Source organism: Maniola hyperantus, chromosome 16, assembly GCF_902806685.2.
Source record: "Maniola hyperantus chromosome 16, iAphHyp1.2, whole genome shotgun sequence".
Taxonomy (NCBI): domain Eukaryota; kingdom Metazoa; phylum Arthropoda; class Insecta; order Lepidoptera; family Nymphalidae; genus Maniola; species Maniola hyperantus.
Window position 1 is genome coordinate 10,767,296 of NC_048551.1, and position 17,118 is coordinate 10,784,413.

The 17,118-nt window shown below is 35.6% G+C and overlaps 1 protein-coding gene across 1 annotated transcript in view; it reads right to left on the minus strand.

The window, feature by feature from the left end:
- Positions 1-564: 564 nt before the first annotated feature.
- The window catches only part of LOC117989651 (connectin-like), a 45,546-nt gene continuing 28,992 nt past the window's right edge, over positions 565-17,118 (minus strand). Inside the window, exons 2-3 of the mRNA XM_034977043.2 lie at positions 14,207-15,270; positions 565-3,722 (exon numbers count right to left, since the gene is read on the minus strand). Coding sequence (XP_034832934.1) covers positions 3,295-3,722; positions 14,207-15,254 — 1,476 coding nt within the window. The 5' untranslated portion in view covers positions 15,255-15,270 and the 3' untranslated portion in view covers positions 565-3,294. The remainder of the gene's footprint in view (positions 3,723-14,206; positions 15,271-17,118) is intronic.

Consider the following 17,118-nt stretch of genomic DNA (forward strand, 5'->3'; position numbering starts at 1 on the left):
GTTATAATAGCGAAAGTGTGACTGTATGTTAGTTTTCACGGCCTAGTCATTGAAGCGATCATGACAAAAGTTAAAGAGTTAGCTTAAGTGTCCTGGAGACATGGCTCGGCAAGGAAAAAGGATACTTTTAACCCACAAAATCAAAGAGTTTCCTTTCCACGGATTTCAAGATTCGGACAGCAAGCTTACTCTTAAGCCTTTATAAAACCATAGCTTGTTATTTTCTATAGCACAATACGAATAAATTATTTTTCTTTCTTGCTTCCAAAATTAAAATTTATTTATTTCATATAGAACAACTATTTCAAATATAGTATTTCGTCTCTTACAGTTATCTGTGACTTTACTATTGGTTCGTAATGCAGATTCTACTGAAAAGAGCCGGCCAGAAACTCCGCAGCTGCTATTTACAAGTGTATTGTTACATGCAAAATGTGACAATACAACTACACCATCTTGTGGTTAAATGAAAGCTCAGCCCGTGGCTTCCATGCAACTTTACCAGGTGGAAATAAAATAAAATAATAAAAATGGACTTTGGTGTGGATAAAATAATAAACGATCCACGGGTAGAAATATTTATTATAACAGAAGTCAGAGCTATTCACAACAATGTAATGGTATTAGGAGAAATCTATGCTGTTACAAATAAATACATTTTGTACAATTCGTTGCATTAATGAAACAGAATATTTTTGCTAGTTACTAAGTTGCACACATAATATTGTAGGTACTTATAAATAGAAATACATAGAAACTTTATGTGTATGGAATGACTAGATCTCCATTTACAGACTGGATGACTGAACATTACATAATTATCATAATTCGACAAGGTGCAGGTGGTCAATCATTGAAATAGAATAGACAGATTACAATACAAAATGATATCGCTCAAGTGGCCAGGTTTCAGGTTTTAGAAAATACGACATCTTTTAAAAACGTTCCACTAACGAAGATACCGTTTTATTGTACCTTTTTCATTAAACACCTATATAGGGAGCACAAATCCATGATAATGAAATGGGTGTCACATTCCCATATATTAAAAAAGACGATCAAGAGCGATTAGGAATTGTACCCTGAGAGTTCCGTACTATTACTGGTTTACATATTATTTTTGTATACTGTATTAACTTGTCCACTTGTGACACAAGTGTATAGTCTGTGACAGGTTGAGATGGCAATGGCAGGGGCAATGGCAGGGTATGAGGTGGTGGGAAGGGCGCCCCGCACACCAGCACGTCATCTGCACTCGCCCGCACCGGGAAACGCAGGGGCTGTGCGGGTGTACCTACAGGGCGTTCCCTCCCCGATTGCCATCTCGACTTGTCGCAGACTATGCCTTGTTGCCAATTTTTGTAGGTCATAGGAAAGTGCCCTTATGATCTGTTAATGAGTTTAAATTTTAGCGTGCACGGTAATATAAACCTGATTTTAAAAGCAGTTTCATAAGTAATAAAATCAGTATCAGGTTAAACTTTTGCATCGATAGCACCTTGTTACTTTAAACCGTTTCTAAGTAACATACCATTTAGGGGTAGACAGAAAGGTGGATGGATAACAAAGTGACCTTATATGGGTTCCTTGCGTTTTTCCATTATGAGGTACGAAACCCTAAAAAACGAACAAAAAAATAATGAATGGAAAATTCCAGGGAGGGGTAAAGTTAACGTATTTTATGCGGGCGTACAATTTCGTTAGCCTTTTAAATATTATCAGCGAGGCGACATATTTTCATATTTTCACTTAGCCACGGGGTTTGCGACAAAAGTTTTCCCATTTCATGTATTATTAAACTGGTTGCTTCACAAGTAATACGGCCTATAAAACTTGGTCAGCAAAAAAGTTGGTCATGGACGAGATTATTCAATAGAGAAAAAGATAAAATAACTGAAATATAAATAACTGGCTGCCCTGGCGAACTTCGTTCCGCCTAACAGTCGATTCTTTATTTTTTTATTTTTTTTATACTTACAATTTTTTAATTTTTCTCTCCGTAAGAACCATCCTCGTACTCCAAGGAATATTATTAAAAAAGAATTAGCGAAATCGGTTCAGCTGTTCTCGAGATTTGCGATGAGTAACACATTTAGTGATTCATTTTTATATTATAGAGATAACGTGCAACTTTTCTGCTAAAATTCTTGGTCATAGAGAAATTCCTACTACGTTGTTGTATGAATAATTAGTATCTCATTCGCCCGACTTCTGACGGACAGCCTGAATTAATTATTAATTATTATTATTAGCAGTCATTATCTCCACTCATCGTCAACCGGCACACTATTGGATCACACAGCTCTTCTTTTAGAATGCTATAGAACACACTTTGAGAACATTCTGGAGATATCTCAGGCATGCAGACTTCCTCACTATATTTTCCTTAACCGGTAAAGCATTTTATAATTATGAAGACCACCTTTTCGGAAAGAAAATGTGAAAACCTAAATGTAAACCGTTCAGTAGTTTACGAGAGTTGTGCTTTCAAACAAACAAACGCGGCTGGTCTGATTTCAAACTTTTTGTGATTACTTAGAATAAAATTTTCTAGCTCTTTATAAAACCCATTTTACATTCAAATAATTTTAGGATTAAATAAAATCGACTTTGCATTTTTTCGGTGTTCCAAGTATACTACTGACTTATAATATTTTAAAAGAAATATATATTTTAAAACAACTTTGATCACACCAACTGATAAATAAAGAAAATTATTTTAATTCTTCAAATGGAATGTCTCTATCGTTTTACTTACTCTAATATAGTCACAATTTCCACATTAGATATTGATTTCTTATCGTACCTACTATGGTAAAAATAAATCCATACATGTTCTAAGAAAAATTAAAGTGTTTTGGCAATATTCAGGACAACTTCACAATTATAATTATATAGTATTTGATAAACACTGTTTTATAATCACAATTACTTTACGAATTAAAATATATTATGCGGAAGATATTATGATAAAGTCTTATTTTTGTACAATTTCCATAATAATTTATTCAAATATCGTAATATTATACATTTCGGTCAACTTGAGAAGATAAAATATACAGAAGACATTAACCATATTAATAGCAATTAATATTATAGCCGACATTAAATTTTTAATATGTACAGTAAATTTCGCCATTGATATTTTATTAAATTAACTATTTTTTATTGGCTTAGCCTATTTAACACTTAACAATTTTTACAATATTAAATAACACAATTATCGACTGAGAGATATGCGAATTTTAATATCTAATATCACAAACATTGTTTTTTGCTCAAACATTTTGAAAGTTAGAATACAATCAGTAAGATTACAATGAAAAGAAAACTAGGTAAATCTCTTCCGACCTTTGAGACGCCTTTTAATCTAATTTCGTTCTGAACTGGATGCCCGTAAGTTTCCTCTATCGATTGCATTAATTCTTTAGGACAAGGAAGTTCCTCTAATGGGATATCTGTCAACTTAACTGCTTTAATTACTTTGGTATTCTTTTCTTTTTCATTATATTCTTCGCCTTTATCGTAGTATTCGTAATTGTCATCGGCTAAAACATTAGTGTTATCTTCTTCGTCGTCTTTAGTATCACTTACTCGCCTTTCGTTAGTCGGTTCCGGTACACACGATATTTTTTCAAGAGCTCGCCTCATTGTATTGTCGTGAGTCTCGTTGCGAAGCACGTAAATCCACGATAGACGGCAATTACAGCTGAGAGGGTTACCTGCAACAAAAGAGTGTATGAGATTTACACCAGGCTAATTGCAAATTAGAAATGCTTCCTTCTCCAAGCAATTAACGGAGTAATGTCATTAACCTTAAAATCCTTGGAAACTCAATATGCATCACGGGAATCGAGACTGCTCATTTGAAATTCAAATTCAAATAGTTTTTTCTAATCTAGCGGGAGATCTTGGCGTTCATTAATTCTAATGTGACCAATTAAAATTTTATGCGCATTTTTTGCTACTCCGCGTCGAGAATGCACTTTTTACTTTCCATATATTCCAGCTTCCATTACGCCTAAAGGACCTATTATTTTCTAAGTTACTACGAAGAGCCATTATCAAACAAAGAGAAAAGTATCTCACCTACCCCCAAGGTATAATTATACGCGTTAAACGCTTAGATCATTTGCTTTAATAACGCCGCCGCGATTAATATATAAAGTAGATAGAGACAGTTATCTTCTACTAAATATAGCTTTCAGTTCAAAACTACCATTAGTAGAGTATTAATAGCTGAGAGAGGTTAATGTATTTGACATTAAGCTTTTTCTGGAACTGGAAAAATATTATGTCAGGCTATAAAAGAAAATATATCGTGGACATCAGCGTAAAACGGTCAATTTGCATTCAGGGAACGGTGTGGAGCGGTGCAGAATTATCTAGCAAAGTTGGTAAGGTGGGACCTGCAAACGGATGGTTAGCTACCTCGGTCGTGGCAAAGAAAAATCACTTTTATCGTCGAATCGCTCTCACGGCATCTCGTCTCGTGAATTTTTCAACATTGCAGCTGTTCGATATTGAAATATTGCATGCTTTGTGACAAACTGATGACTTTAAGTTACATTTTGTGTAAAGTGTACACAGATTCAAAGGCGAAATTTAGTCTTTGCCGCGTGGGACTGTTTGTCTTTGTAACTTAAGAGTAGATATTATATTAAGTTACAAGTCATACAGTTAGCTGTTGTTTGTAACATTTCAAAGGGTGAAATGTTCTGGCATATTAATTATACCGTCCTTATATTTAACAAGGGTTAACTTATTCAATGTCAGGCTGGTCAGGTATATAATTTTTAACGGAAAAACCGAAACATTTGAAATAGATTATTACTTAAATCCATGTTTAAATTAAAACTCGTTTGCTACAGTTTACGTTATCCTAATATATTGCATTACAAAAATAACTACATACTACACATTTTCATTCGTCTGGAAATTTCGGGTTAAGCCAAAAGTAGATAATTAGCATATTAAAAATGTTTTTAATATAAGTACCGCAAATTGCTAATACGCGTAGCGCCATTTTAATGACGTCAGCACTAGACTGAAGTTTCGAGCTGATGGTATATTTTTATTTCAGCTGACGTCAAAATGACGCCATTTCGATGTTAATGAGACGCAAGTTCCAGCGCAATAGCAATAATTTACAGGACTTATATAATAGTTACCTAATCTGATACGTACGTTGTCATGTAAACTCTAATTCTAGTGAGTAAAGTTCCTGGACTCTCTAAAATATTAGCTAGCACTTTTATGGACTAAGAGCCATAAGAGCATCGTTATTTTTAAAAAAATACATCCAAACAAACGTTCTTCCTAGTGTAAGGGAAGGAACGTGTGTTTGTATGTTTGTTTGGATCATGCATGACGTCATTTCTAATACTATTCTGAAGAAAATATGAAAAAATAAGACCATACTTTGACGAAAGATTTTTTCACACCTTTATTACCTGTTATCTCCCAAAGCCACCATGATCAAAACAAACATTTCTCCCAGTGTTGGGGACAATAGGCAGGGAAACTTTCAGCTTTTATAAAATAACGAAGGTCTAGCTCTCTCTCTATTATATGTATTTATTCATGCTTGCCGTTCTATATTTGTAGGGGTTTCGCAGGCTTGAAGATCAACAATGTTGAATCGACTTGACATTGAAATATTGCATATTGTAGATAAATCTATTGCGTCTTGTCCAGACAAATATTTTCCCTATCCTGCTTCGAAGGTGGCAATTCTGTTTACGGATTTATGTATGAATGTTTGTTTAGTTAATTTATTGAATTGAAAAGTGGTCGTCAAACAAATGATATATTAGAATATTTTTTTTTAATTTATAGACTAGCGCTTGGCTGCAATCAGATCTGGTGGGAAGTGATGATGCAGCCTAAGATGGAGCGCGCTTGCCTAGAAGGTGACTTCACTCTTGTCTTGAAGTAATACTTAACTATACTCAGATCCTAGAATAGCAGTTCCTTCACATAGCGGCCATTATAATACAGCTTCAGATGACATATTATGTACAAATGATGTGTTCCTAGGGTCCCTATAGGGAGCGTTTTTTTACCGATTTTGTAGCTGATTCCCGCTACTTCATCCGCGTGGATTTAGGTATTTAAAAATCACGTGGGAACTCTTTGATTCTCTGGAATAAAAACTAGCCAACGTCTCTCCCCAGGTCATTAACTATACCTATGCCAAAAATTACATCGATCCATTGTTCCGTTTTGACGTGATTGGAGGACAAACAAACAATTTCGTATTTATAATTTGGATATAGTGATTTTCAGAATCGGAGCATTGGTCCTTCAGATTACACCCTACATACTACAATCTCCTCCAACAAATACCTCTATATAATAACCGTAGGTAAAGACTATAATATACATTAAAATTTCCGCAACATAATGATATTATGTAGATATAATTATATGAGGGAGGTATAAATATGAAACATGATGATATTAATGGCTTGATGCGCCCACGGGGACGTATTCATGGGCTTACGTCACGGTTTTATCGCGCTACAAGGCATGCATTGTATCATTAAGGTATTATTTTACATCAAAATCATTTTAACCAAAGGCTTTTTAAAGATACCATGATCATTATCATTTTATTTTACTATATCGTTTAAACTATCGTGAGTGATTTTCATTATAAATGTAGAAATGCGTTTGCGAACTGAGTCCTTGAGAAAAAGGACCCCGGATGGGTTCGAAACTAGTTGGGCTAACGTCGACTAAATACGCGACCTAAGCCAGTTTTTTGTACATCATTTTATTAACCGATAGACATCCATATTCCAAACTCCACAGCTGGACATAGGTCTCTTGTAAGAAGTTCCACATGCCACGGTCTTGCGCTGCCTGAATCCAGCGGCTCCCTGTGACTCGTTGATATCGTCTGCCTACATATTGGTGGGGTCTTCCAACGCTGCGCTCTCTGGTGCAAGATTGCTATTCATAGCACCTTGGGAGTCTAATGTCCGATGAGGAGTTTCGTGGAAGAAACCAGAGTAACTAAATTAGCTGAACGAGTTGCAAAGCTGAAGTGGCAATAGGCAGGGTACATAGTTCCAAATAATTGATCGACTTTGGGGTCCCAAAGTGCTAGACTGGCAACCTCACACCGGAAAACGCAGTGTTGGCAGACGCTCCGCTAGGTGGTCAGACAACATCAAACGAGTTGCAATGAGTCACTAAATTTGGCCCAAGACCGTGGTAAGCATTGTGGTCTCATTAGTGGGAGGTCCGGGTTTCGATTCCTGGCAGGGGTTTGGAATTTTATAATTTCTAAATTTCTGATCTGGTAAATCTGACTTTGGTCGTGGCTAGTTACCACCCTACCGGCAAAGCCGTGCCGCCGAGCTATTTAGCGTTCCGGTACGATGCCGTGTAAACACCAAAGGGGCATGGGTTTATTAAAAACTGCCAAACCCTTTCCAGGTTAGCCCGCTCCCATCTTTAACTGCATCATCACTTACCACCAGGTGAGATTGCATTCAAGGGCTAACTTGTATCTGAATAAATAAAAACGTAGAAATCCCTACAAGCGGCTTAACGACGTCCAGCAGTAGACGTCTATCAGTTGAAAATGATTTAAAAAAAAAAAAAATTTATTCAATTAAACTTTTGCAAGTATTTTTGAATCATCAACTGCATCTACCAATGATGATTCATGTCTAATGATTCGACAGGTTGTCTTCTCTTAATCAGGTTTGGTACCCTCTGGTAAATTTTCAGTCTTTTCTGAACAGGAAGGCTTTTCTGAGGTAAATTTTACAACAAAGCACTTTCCCCACCTGAAATCCCTTTGAAATTACAACGGCTTCACTTCGGGTAAACTAGTTAAGAAATAACGTTTCAAAATTTAAATTCCTAAATTAAATCTTTGAAATAGACCCAACAATGTCGCGGGTACCAGCTGTTGATTAATTGAATTACGCGTTGAGTAATTTATTTGTAAAACGTCGGCAAGTATGAATTTGTCGAAAAGTTATTTTGCTTACTCTACCGGTCTTCTATTTCTCCAGTAAAATTTTAGCTATCAAGGTTTTAATAAGGTATATATTGAGTTTGCTTTACTTTGTACTGCCCAAAAAAAGAAGTTTAAGGCCCGTAAACGGTCAAACATGTTTGTCAAACACGCCGTCAGTCAAATTTGCGAAACACGTAGTTTGTTTGACAAAACGCAGCCATAGACCTTCAAATATGTTTGACGGACACACCGTCAACGTAATATTTGACAAACATGTTTGACTGTTTACGGGGCACTTAATGTTTTCAGGGTTCATGTAGGTATGTCTAATGTATAAATGTGTAGGCGTGTCAATGTTATAATAGGTTTTACTGACATAGATTCCGTGAAAAGAAACGTTGCATGAAGGTAACTTTGTATTGTTATTTTTGTTGTTACATCAAATAAACATTTTAATACTACCTCATAGACTAAGATAGTTATATTTACGTTGTCTATTTTGCCCCATTTCCTGCCCGTGAATAAAAGATCGCCGCATTTAGATTTCCAAAAACTTGTCGTTTTCTTACATAACATAAATACAAGTTTATAATTGAATCCTAAAGTATTAATAAAGATGGCAAACGCAGACAAATTAGTTAATCGCTTTAGAACTGCTCAAAGTAATGGATTTTTCGTTAATCTGAATCAGTGCGTCAAGTGGCTTTCATTTCAGCGTTCAACTAAATACATTAAAAGGGAACACACAAATCTCTAGCTTGTAGCCTAATTCGTTTAATCTAGCTCAAGGCGATCCTTCGTGACCATAAATATTAGTTTGTGTGACGCTTGTATACTTGGGCCGGGGAGGATTAAAATTTATAAATGAAGGAACAGCTTAAGCCTCTGACAGTTTCCCTTCTTAAACATAACATATACCTAAGGAATTTGCCTTCACTGTGCTTTATAGTTATGTTCAAGTATCTGTACGCGGCAGAAAGTAATGTACATCGGCCATTAGAATGACATTTTGGCTTTGTAGATCGTTGTCTCTGTCACTCATACGTATATGACGTTTTGTCGGGACTATCTTCTTCTAAAGGTCTGTACCTATGTATTTCATCATTTCTCTACGTGATCAAATCAGAAAAGAAGAGATCTGTAGGAGAGAGAACCAGAGCAACCGACATAGTTTCACGGGTTGCGGAGCTGAAATGAGCAGGGCACATAGTTCGATAACTGATAGACATTGGAGTCCCAAAGTGACTTGACACCGGCGCAGCGTTGAAAAACTCCCACTTTGTGGACACATGACCTTAAGCCGCTGGATTCATTGCAAGACAGTAGCACGCGGAAGTCCCTGCAAGAGCCCTATGTCCAGTAGTCTATTGGTTGAAAATGATGGTGATGATATATTTCATATGCTGATGAGAGGTGGACATTGTCAAGCAAAGCTAGTCTACTAACTCCAAGTCGCTCGTTGAACTGGAATTAGGATGCTGATAAAGGAAGACGTAATAGACAGAAAAATGACGAAATATTTTGGAAGTTAAACCTCAAAAAGGGTCAAGCAAAATTGCCAAGAAATTACCGTAAGAAGAGAAAAGAAGAGGATAGTTTGGAAACGCATAGCCACTTGCCCTTTAAAATACGACTATGTCGCGTTAAACCCCGGCCCTACCTGACCCACTGTCACGTACCTATAAGAACTTCAAGGTAAATCAAATCGTGTGAATACTTTAGTATCTAATAAAGAGGCACGAATTTGAAAATAAAGACCTACTTATATCACAGCGAGAAGGGCTGAAATTTATCGGCCTTTTATATAACACATATATATGGTTTCATGCGAGAATGGGAAGCGTGATTTACGAACGAAGTATGAAGGGGGAAATAAAAGGATTACATCTCGTATCGCGACGCTCGTGTGTATTCTTGTTGATGTATTCTCAACATCAAAGCCTTACGCCATGTTTACACCAGCAGACAAGTTGTGATACTAGTTTTCAACAAAACTTGTAAAAAAACTAAATATATCAGATGATTAATCCGCATCTTTATCGCTGATATACAAGTGCGCTGGATCTACGATTGCCGACATGTTTTTGAAGCAACTTGATCTTCGTTATTTTGGCGCTGACAGCAGCAGTGAGTGTTGGAGGAACGTGTGGAACAGGCATAAGTGATGAAATATGAAATATCTGTTTTGGTTGATTTCGTAAAACCTGCATCAATCATTATTATAATCTCAATTGTTGTGATTGGCTAAATTTGTGCGATTCTTGTTGCAACTATGCCATTGTAGCCAATAGTAAGCGAGCGTCAACCAATCAGAGATGATTGCGATCGTGAGTGAGTGACAGCTACAATGTCACGAATCGTGACATTGTAGCTGTCACTCTACCGCAATCGAGTAGCTGGCAACATAGTGTCAACACGAAGACCATAACCCATAAGACCATTGACACTTTGTGCCATTGCACAAAGTGTCAATGGGCGCTTCGAATCGGCACAAAAAGTCATTTTGTATGGCACACCTCTTCCAGCGTACCTATCTTCTTCTTCGTCGTGACACTCTTGGCAGAGTGGTCGTGGTCATCACGAAGTGACATTTTTAGGGGCAGATGTTATATGCCTCACGAGCATTCGCCACTTCTCCCTGCTGGCCGTACCTATACTTGTATATTATATCCATTTCAGTGATTGTCATTGTTTCAAATATTACAAGAACTTTGCTTATCCGGGTCTGAATTATATATATTTTTACTCCAGAATTTCTCCTGGGACCCAACGTTTTCCTTCACTGAAAAATGCGTGATCAACTAAATTTTAAATGAGCTCTTAGGACCTGCGTAAAAGTCCTTGGTCGAGGGCCGGCTATAAAATATATTTTTCATACGTCGCGCGTCGTGTTGTATGGATTTATGAAGGGTCCCGGTAGACTGCTGCGTACTAACTGATGGGTAGGAAGACGTTGGATTAACTTGTCAATTAATTAAAATTAAAGGAGGATGGTGAGAATGCATGTATTTTGTGACTCACTGAAAGGGGTAGCGTTCATCATGGAAACTTATTAATTGTAGAACGTAACAAAACTAAGAAAAAAGCGGAGTAAGTCTAAAAAAGTGAAAGAAAAAAGATATACCCAAAAGTAAAATATGACCTAAAATTATTAATCAATAAATATTGTTCAGTCAATTTGTGTTTTAATAACCTACTAATAAAATAAAAACCTGTAAAAAATAGTTTTCTAAAAGTACTTGTTACAGATACTGATAAATTCATTAACATAATAAATTAAATAATTTGATAATTTTAAAGAAGGTACCTGCTCGTGTTAGTATCAAAAGACGAAAATAATCTTATTGTGAATAATTACTATTCATTTGAGTAGGTATCGATGTGGTTGCATCCATAAAAATAATGTCATGTCAAAAAATGTGTAGGTATGTCAATTGCGCAAAACGTTCCATTACTGCAAGATGACTGATTTTTTAATAAATTATTACAATTTCTTTCAGTTGACTCCAATATCTTAGAGCTTCAATAATTTTTATATAAACATTGTTTAAACTTATGATTATAATTAATATAAACTTATGCTTGAACGATGCTTCCTTGATTTTTAAATTACGTGGTTCCAATCTCGCCATCCTCCTTTGTATTTAAGGTTCGACAAACTTATTATGCCAGTATATTAACCTTAGGAAGGTTTGCGAGGCGCGGTGTGGGTGTGTTCAAAAGAAATGACTGGTAAAAGTTTTTTAATTGGCGCTTAAATCAATAAAAAGTAAAGTAAAGAAAAATAGATTATTATAATAATATTCTGTGGAAATTGATCAACCTACTGATATTTCATAAAATAAATATAGTAGTGTGATGAAAGAAAGGGAAACGATAAGAAAAGAAATAAATATATAATAAGTAAATAGTTTTAGGCAAGCGTGACGAGCTTCTTTCTTTTTTTAAGTCAGTCAAAAATAAAAGTACTTAATGAAAAGTGAACATTTTACACCAAATCACTAGACAAAAACTGAGACTGGTGTTCGCAATTTGTAGCCCAAATAGACCGTAGTCTGGGCTAGGGCTGACAAAGATCTAATATAGAAGGTATGAGAGTGTTTCTTATAATAATTCAAATAAAGTGTCATTTTACTCCTATTATAATTTCAAAGAGAGATTAGAAGCTGCGACTTTTTGAATTACAGTCTGAGCTACATTTGAAATCCGCAAAACGAAATTTGTTGGAGAAAAATTTTAAGCAAAAAGTAGGTACAAGTTAAAATTACTTTCGAAGCAGCGAAATTGAAAACTGTGTAAAAGTGGCCTCAACACCTATTCATTTCAAGTTTTCAAGCTTCCAACATTCTAGCAAAAGACAAAGCAATCTGCATTTTCATAACCCGGCTCCCTACAATGGACTGCTGTTTATAAGAATAAAAGGTAAGCCTTGTCGCACATTAAAACATGGTCCGTACGTCCCGCATTATAACGTCATTGTTGTCAAACTATAGATGTCCAGAGTCCACTGGTGGATATAGGCTTCTTGTATGGTAGTTTCATAAGTCCACACACCATAATATGACTAATTCCATTTATACAACCTAAAACACGCTAGGGTGGTAGCGTGTATCAAATCAAATCAAGATATTTTTTATTCAATTAAACTTTAACAAAGTCAACTCTTGAATCGTCAAATACATCTACAGAGAAGAACCAGTAAGAAACTCGGCGGTTGCACATTTCAAAAATTTGATAGACAATATTATGCCATGAATAAAAGTAATTGAAGTCCCATTGCTTTCGTGTTATTAAAAAAAATGGGTTATTAAAAAATAGAACTTTTATTTTATCTCCGTCCGAAAAAAGATCTTAGTTACTCTCAAGTTACTTCTCAAGAAGTTTTAATGAGGCTGCTAATGTTATCCGCATCTCTTAAGAAAGTTTGATGTGGCTGCATGACGCTTTGTTCGCAATTTCCAATACTGACAAATACATTGCTTATGACGCAAGTGATTATTATTTAGGCCGTGATGTGATGTGCGTTCAACTTAAACCTTACACCAGTGGAACTAAATTTAGAACAAACTCAACGGTCTAAAGTTTTAATCCTATTTAAAACGAGGCTAATGGAATAACTCGCTATTAATATTATGGATTATTTTCAATTTTAATACTCTCAAACAACATAAATATTTATTAATACTAAATTTAAGCTGTTGCAACTGCTGTAATAGCCTAGTGGTTAGGACGTCCGCCTTCTAGTCGGGGTCGGGGATTCAATCCTCGATCACGCACTGAAATCATAATAGAACAGCCTACAGCTTGGGTAAAAATAACGGTTATGCGCTGGCATGTCTAATGTCTACACCTACCTTCTAGCTAATACAGTTCAAATTTTATTTGAAAAAACATATTGTTTTAGTCATAGAAAAACATTTAAATCCATTAATCCCATTGCCAACTTATCCTACTTATCTTTTGCTTATATTGCTTTAAGTATTTTCATCTATTTTATGTAACCTACTTCAACTAGGTAAAATAAGTTTTATGAAGCTAAACCGAGTGGAATGGTATTGTGACATTAATCGCATTTCTTAGCATAGCGATGGCCTTGTAAATAGGTCACAGCTTGTACGAGTATAGAAAATATTACATTGCTGTAGAGTCGAAGCGAGACAACGTGTCTTGTCTAAAGTGCACCGCCCTATATTTATATGTGACAAAAATATTATACCACGTCTATTATGTGAAATGTTTCTCAAAAATATTTGTACCTACATCACCTATAATATAGTGGAAACCCGCCTAAGTGCGAGTCAGACTCGCGCACCCAGGGTCCCTTCGACATTTGCACGATGAATCAAAAACTATTATGCATAAAAATAAATAAAAATCTGTTTTAGAATGTACAAGTAAAGCTCTTTCATATAATATCCCATTTTTCTTTGAAAGTTGAAAATACTAATTATTTGTTCATGAACACATTTTAATTATTTTTTGTAATGTTAACCACAAATTCACGGAAAAGGATATTCCCCTTACGTCTGCTATAAGACCCACCTAACCGCCAATTGTTAATTTAGTTAGGTACTTGAAATTTTCATTACAAGATTAGATTAATAATTATTTCCCCCTTTTATCAGCTTATTAATATATTCACTTGATCTGTAATGCGGTTAGTACATGGTTAGTACCATTATTTTCGATCAGCATAAAAAAATAAAACTAAAAACTGTTGCTACTTACCATCCAAGTATACCACAGATGAAAGAGATTTATCATTTTCCACAACAGGCCTTATTGTTTCATAAGACATCGTCGTCAAAAGGTTGTCCCTCAAATCCAGTACAATAAGACTTCGCATATCTTCAAGTATATACTCGTAAAAGGTTGTCAATTTATTCCCAGATAGAGTCAATTTTCTTAATTGTGTGAGACCTCCGAATGCTCTCTCCGATATAAATTCTATTGCGTTATTATCTAACATCAATTCTTTCAAGCCCCACAGCTCAGTAAAGGCCAAGTTTCCGACCATTTCCAACTTATTGTTTCTTAGGTTCAATCGTGAAAGATTCTCCAATCCAGCTAACATCTCTCGTATTATTACCGATATGTAGTTGTAATCCAATCTTAGTTCGACTAGATTGTTGAGGTGTTTGAAACATCCTTCATGGATTAAACTTATATTGTTGTTTGATAGATGTAGAATATGTAGATTTGGTAGGTTGAAGAACACATCCATCTTCAGTTCAGATATTTGGTTGTCATCCAAACTTAGATTAGACAGCATCATCATTTGTGCGAAGGAATGTTTCTCCAAGTTTGCGATCTTGTTTGATTTCAGAACGAGTTGTCTTATGGTTGATGAATTCGTGAAAGCGTACGGATAAATTGTTTTGATTGTTCCGAATTGTATCGACAGGTGTTTTAGTCTGTCAAGTCTCACTATGGCTTTAGCCGGTATGAATGTTAGAGCGTCGTCAGTCCGAACGTTGAACATGAGGTGTTCTATTTCAGACTGTGAAGTAAAACTAGGCCAAATCGGGTCATCCTCGGTTAATCCTCCGCCGAAAATCCAGCAGTCAGCTCTCGTTGCCAATTTCGGCTTATTATTGTCGCAGTAGCAATGTACTTTCGACCTCCTATCGACGATGTCGCAGACATTGATGAAGATTGGCATTTGGTAGTGGCGTCTATCAATTTTGGGCTTCGTCTCGTTTTTGCTCTCCGTAACTGTCAGCTTGACGGTCATTAGCGATGCTATGATTACAATGTACTTGGTAATCTCTTCCATGATATTACAGTTTAATCTGGAACAAGGAAAAAGTTTATCGTCAAAATTTGTTTTCCGAGTTCGAAGTATTTAGTAAGTTAATATTATCTTTTCGAAGGGCAAGGGATGTAATGAGGAAACTTGTGTAATATTTATGTTATACAAGTTTCCTCGATTGTTAACAATACGGGGCCAAATAATAATTCTATAAGTATGCACGAAACGTCTACATTAGAGAGTCCAACTTCCATACAAGTTGCTAGAATTGTCAAACTTTGTGGATAGATGACTTAAATTATTTAGAAGTGACAAAGTCTGGAAAATTAGCCGTCGCGTCGTGTCTCAAAATAGATGAAACTCTGTGTAAATTAAGAGCATAGTTGTTGGAAGGAGTTTGAGATATGAATAAAGTTTCATTGGTAATAGGGCTCTTATCTTCTAATCTTATTTTTTTTCTTTAGGTACTATTCTAAAATTTGTTTGTCTGTCTATAACCACAGAATATATTAATAGTGCTATAACTTAGTGCACGTGTCATGAGACAGGTCTTTCTCAGTTTAATAGCCAGGGTCTGAAAGTTGCGATATTGTATACACATAAAAAGAAAAGGTGACTGACTGATTGGCTGGCTGACTGATTTATCAACGCATAGCACAAGCTACTGGACGGATCAGGGTGAAATTTGGCATGCAGATAGTCATTATGATGGAGACATCCGTGCTGCTGAAAATTCAACCCCTAAGGGGGTAAAATAGAGATTTGAAGTTTGTATAGTCCACGCATGATGTTACTACCACTAGCGAGTTCAATGTAAAAGTAGTAGGTACGGCTATAAAATTTTAAAAACGGTACCCTTTTAAAAGTTGACAACTTGAAACCGGGATATTCGATTATTTATTGCAACTTGACATGCCAAAATGACGTACTTCAACTATTTAAGTGAGCCTTACATGTAATTAGTATAAATAAACGTAACTCTAAAATTTATGAGGTGTTATTAATATTCATTATCACGCGATACATACGCGTATGAGTATTATCCATACATGTTTATTAATCATCATAATCTTTCATCACGGAAAATTAACCTAATTAAGTTCCAAAGCTAATTTGTTTTGTTATGCCGTGACAAACTAATATATTTCACTGTCGGCTTAAAGGATTTCGAACTGAAGTTGGTAGTGGGAGTTTCACAAGCGGATTAAAAGTTCAGTTTTCAGGATTTGCATTGTTATAACTACATTTTAGCGCGGAAAAATTTTCAGTGTTATTTCTGCCGTCTATATAAACTAAAATGTGGCTAAGCGGCACATAGACGGTTTTGAGATTTTCACTTCATTTTAGGTCAGGAACGAATCTAGTGGAAATTCGAGACGCCTAAATCCGCATGTGGAATTCCACTCTAAGTGCCAAATCTGAGTGGTAATTCATTTATTGGTACAGGAGTGTGGCCGTGCTTACGAAAATGGCGGCCTTTAGACATTTTGCTGAAACTGCGCTTAAAATAATTGGTCCTGCAAGTGAAAAAGGAGCTCTACCTACATATCAAAAACGAAAACACAGAAAAAAACGGACAAGTGCGAATTGAATTCGCATGGAAAGGGTTCCGTACGATGAATAATATTATGTAAGTTTGTGCGCACAGTATTGAAAGATTTACCTAGTTATTTTAAGACCATAGACTTGTTCTAGATTTTCCTGTAATCTAAGAGTAGAAAACTATTGTCTGTATTTTTAAAGTTTTAGGTTTAATAATTTTAGAGATAAGTATTTCTAAATTGCCGCTATAACAAAAAACAATAAAAAATTCAAAATGGGCAACACGAAAATTAAAAAGTGTACGATGAAGTGAAAGATGAAATGAAAGATAAGATGAATTAAATTA